This window comes from Limulus polyphemus, unplaced genomic scaffold (genome assembly GCF_000517525.1).
Source record: "Limulus polyphemus unplaced genomic scaffold, Limulus_polyphemus-2.1.2 Scaffold15111, whole genome shotgun sequence".
Taxonomy (NCBI): Eukaryota; Metazoa; Arthropoda; class Merostomata; order Xiphosura; family Limulidae; genus Limulus; species Limulus polyphemus.
The window spans coordinates 1-4,747 of NW_013680721.1; the positions used below are offsets into that span (position 1 = coordinate 1).

The 4,747-nt window shown below is 30.0% G+C and overlaps 1 protein-coding gene across 1 annotated transcript; it reads right to left on the reverse strand.

The window, feature by feature from the left end:
• Positions 1–10: 10 nt before the first annotated feature.
• LOC106477425 (dedicator of cytokinesis protein 1-like) lies at positions 11–4,207 on the reverse strand (the record flags this gene model as incomplete). The annotated part of the gene is made up of 4 exons (XM_013937994.2): positions 11–168; positions 895–999; positions 1,607–1,696; positions 3,965–4,207. Coding segments are annotated over 4 exons (596 nt in total), but the record flags the coding sequence as incomplete, so codon positions are not given.
• Between the last annotated feature and the right edge of the window lie 540 nt (positions 4,208–4,747).

A 4,747-nucleotide genomic window follows, 5' to 3' on the forward strand; every position in this document is an offset into this window, starting at 1 on the left:
GGTTTCAAACAAAAAGATAAGGATACACTGTCCATCTGAACTCATTATACTTTCATCAGGGGGTGTGTTCTTCATAAGAATTTGTGCTTGCGGAAACTCAGTCTGTAGTCTCTGAGTGAAAGCTCCAATACGTTCATATTCCAGGCCACGGTAAACAAAAACTCTATTCTGAACCGTAAAATGGAAAAGTTGAGTAATGTAACACGCCTTATTTAGTTTAAAACAACCGAAATATAGTATTATTTGTCTTTGTACAAATGTTTAATGAGTAAATATTATACTCATTGTAAATTAAACCGAATCTCGTTACAATTCTACTCCTCATTTTCCTGACAAATGCATTTAAAACAACCGAAATATAGTATTATTTGTCTTTGTACAAATGTTTAATGAGTAAATATTATACTCATTGTAAATTAAACCGAATCTCGTTACAATTCTACTCCTCATTTTCCTGACAAATGCATTTGATCATTCAAAAATAAATAAATCAACATTTCTGTATATTAATTATACCCAAATGTTTCATTTCATCAACAGATTTCTCCTGGGCACATTTATGTACAATACATGAAATGGATATTATATTATTAAAAATTTCTAATAAAAATAATTCAGCAGAACTAGCATGAGTAGATTTTAATTGTAAGGAAAGCTATCAGCTTCAGAAATAAATGTTGTTTGTTGTCTTAAAAAAAGAGGGTCTGTCATAAACAGTACAATATCACTTAACTTTAATTCATAAAAAAATTTGGTCATAAAAATTATCTTCAAAACAACTTCATTCATCTAATCAACTTAAACTAAGAAAACACTGCTCTAAGTTTCGGTAAAACTCCTTAGACAGCAGACATCACAGTTGCTGTTATTTAATAAAAAGGATATGTAACTCACCCGCAAAAAGAGAGGAAAACCCATTCCATAAAATCCAACTCGAAAATACTCTGGTTCTGGTCGCAACTGGTTAAGGATGTTGTCAAAAAAAGTTGCCTGTATTTTCTGTATTAAAATTATATAACATAAATATTGCAACGAATCAAATTTATATATTTCATGTTTAGTTCAACTTCAAAAACACCAACTAAAACATCATACACATACAAAACTGAAACTTGATATTTTTCACATTGAAACAAAGTCAAAACTTAGATTTTCTAAATGTGCTAAATGCTATAATCTAATGTTTACCAAAATCAGGTCTCATTAATGAGACCATCTATAACCAATTTAACACAGAACAATACCAAAATACTGCTTTCAGTTTTAATAATATTAGGGAATAGAATACTCATTAAAATTATGCTGGGTTTTAAATACGAAAGTAACAAACAAGAATATTGCAGCAAGTTTAATATTAACAATGTTGAGAGAATTAAACTGTCAAGGAAACTATAACAGTTTTTAATCTATTGACTGTGGCTTCTCTAAGCATGCACGGAATTTTTGCAAGCCGTACACTCCCGTTCAACTGCCAGAGGCGGACCGTACCCTATAAGGCGAATCAGCAGTCAATGGGTTAATTAAAAACGTAAGAGGCAACAACATTGTACCATTTTTTATTTTATTTTTCAAAAGGAAGGATATTCTATTTCATTAACGAACTTACCAGAATTGAACTGAGCCTAGCATAATCAAATAATTTCTTCTCGTACAAGTCGGCCAGTTCTTTACACAGTGGAATGCCTTCTTCCCAGCACTAAGCCAAAGATTAAATACTTTAGTAACATATGCTAAGCAATTTTTAAACTACAACAAAAACTGTTTTGTTTTCATTTTCAAAAGCTTTACAATTTTAACGACTTGAGATTATATTCTTTTATGACTCTTTCTGAAAATATCTAAAAACAATTTTTAAGTTTCATCTTGAAGAGAACAAAAGGCTTCCCCCACTTGTTTGATATAAAGTTTTAATTAACTTACTATAAATAAAGTGTATAAACGAGTACTTATTAAAGCATAGAGGTAATGAGACTACGATTTGAAAAGGTTGGTGAATGTGGCTGCAGGAGGGTGTTTGTTTGTTGTCGAGTGCACAATTACACGATGGGCTATCTGTGCTCTGCCCACTGTGGGTATCAAAACCAGATTTTTAGCAGCATAAACCTTCGGAACAACAGGAGGTTCAAGAGGGAACTCTTATAAAAAATCTCCAACAGATAAAATCTGTTAAAATTTTTGGGTTGAATCATGTTTGCCTCTCAAAGAAATTGAAACTAGTATTGAACTCATTACCTACTAATGTTCCGTTTTGTTATCTATCCTGATTAATCATTTCATTTTATGTGATAATTTAGTTTTAACGCAAGTCTTTTTGTTTAATATACTACTTTAATAAATAAATCAGCAGCAACTTTTTAAATATTGGCAAAATACATGCCCGATTACTTGATAATATTTTATCGCTGAAACCTTTTATTTAGGAGTTATTTCTTTATAATATTTAAGAATTTCATAATATAAATTGTTTTCTGTAAAAATAACTTTTCATTCCATCTTTCCATGCACAAACACCACATTAATTATAAATTTCATATTTTGGAACATTATACATTTTTTTAATAAAGAAAATATTATTGTACCCAAGTTTTGGCATTTAGTTTCAGCCTTATAAGAAATAGTAACCTATAATAAAACTGATTCTAAAGCAGCTATTAACGGGGAAGAAAAACTAATTACTGTGTTTTCATCACATAATTATGATGGAATATAACTTTGTATATTTATCAGATTCTTCAGTTATTTAATGGTTAAATTGAGAACAAATCGAGCACTCACGGTTTTACACATATTATTATAACTCACACTGAATTATTTATCAAACTGACTTTGTTTCATAGAACTTAGATTCAACTTCAATATTATAAACTTCTACTGTTACTCAACTTCGTATTGCAGGCTTCAATTTCAACCAACAAATCTATAATATGAACTTTAGAAAAAATACAGTTATATTAAACATTTAATCTACAGTTACACAATTAATGTTTTAGAAGTATTATGTATTTTGATTTGACCCTTGTAAAGAGAAGGTTTTATTACCCAAAGCTAGTATTACAAGAAAACTGCACCGTGACATAAACAAAAAATAGCTTTACAGATTCCAATTTTCAACCACTGAGTTTAAAGAAATATCATATACACTCCTACTCATAATGAATACATTACTGTTTTTAGTTATCGTCACATGTACAAACAGCTAAACACTGTTAAGTTTCTTGAGATAACACCTAGATTTAGCAACATCGCGTTAATGCACTATGAGGTAGCACTTAGTTCTAGAAACATGGTGTTAAGATGCTTGAAGTAGCACCTAGATCTAGAAACATGGTGTTAAGATGCTTGAAGTAGCACCTAGATCTAGAAACGTGGTGTTAAGATGCTTGAAGTAGCACCTAGATCTAGAAACGTGGTGTTAAGATGCTTGAAGTAGCACCTAGATCTAGAAACATGGTGTTAAGATGCTTGAAGTAGCATCTAGATCTAGAAACATGGTGTTAAGATGCTTGAAGTAGCATCTAGATTTAGAAACATGGTGTTAAGATGTTTGAGATAACACCTAGATCTAACAACATGGAGCTGAATTGCTTGGCACCTAGATCTTACTAGGTGGTATTAAGTCGTTTGAGATAACACCTAGATCCTATCTATATGATTTTAAGTCTCATGAGATTTTTTTCCCCATTGAAAAAAAAAAAACACTGAGGAAGGATGAATAATTGGAGTCACTATGAAATAGATGAGAATGAACATATCACTTTCTGGAGAACTCAATAGTTAGCAGTTAGAGAAAATTTTGTTAGCAGATTTTAAAGAAATAGGCAGTGCCACAACATTCAGTTAGTTGTTTCTATAAGTTACCTACAGTATATAAATTTCTCATAACATAAAGTTTCTACAATATCTTTATAAATGTTAAGCCTAATATTCTTGTTTTCTGTTTATATTTCTATAAGCGTTGACGGACCTTTCCTTTATCGAAATAGTCAATAATTTTTAGATAAAGGGCTTCTTTCCTCTGCCACTCTTGTTGCTCTCGGTATCTCTGGTCAACTGGAAGGGTACAGTTGGACCAAGACAACAGATCCGCGTGCAGCTTGAGGGTGTAGGCTGCTTCCGTGTAGTTCTCTGCAGGCAGATGAAGTTCACACAACTTGTAGATGTATCGAATGTACATGTCTTTCCTGTTGATTTCATTTTTGTAGAAGTTCTAAAACATTGAACAATGTATCAGTTTCCCACAATGATAGACATTATGAAAACTTCAGCTATATAAAAATTACAGAACAGTTATACAATTATTAGTAATATCTAAATAGCAAAAAATAACAACATTAACACATAAAGATATACAAAATTGATAAAATTAAAAAATAACAACATTAACACAAAGATATACGAAAGTGATAAAATTAAAAAATAACATTAACACAAAGATATACGAAAGCGATAAAATTAAAAACTAACAACATTAACACATAAAGATATACAAAATTGATAAAATTAAAAAATAACAACATTAACACAAAGATATACGAAAGTGATAAAATTAAAAGATAACAACATTAACACATAAAGATATACGAAAGTGATAAAATTAAAAACTAACAACATTAACACATGAAGATATAAGAAAGTGATAAAATTAAAAATAACAACATTAACACATAAAGATATAAGAAAGTGATAAAATTAAAAAATAAAACATTAACACATAAAGATATACGAAAGTGATAAAATTAAAAGATAA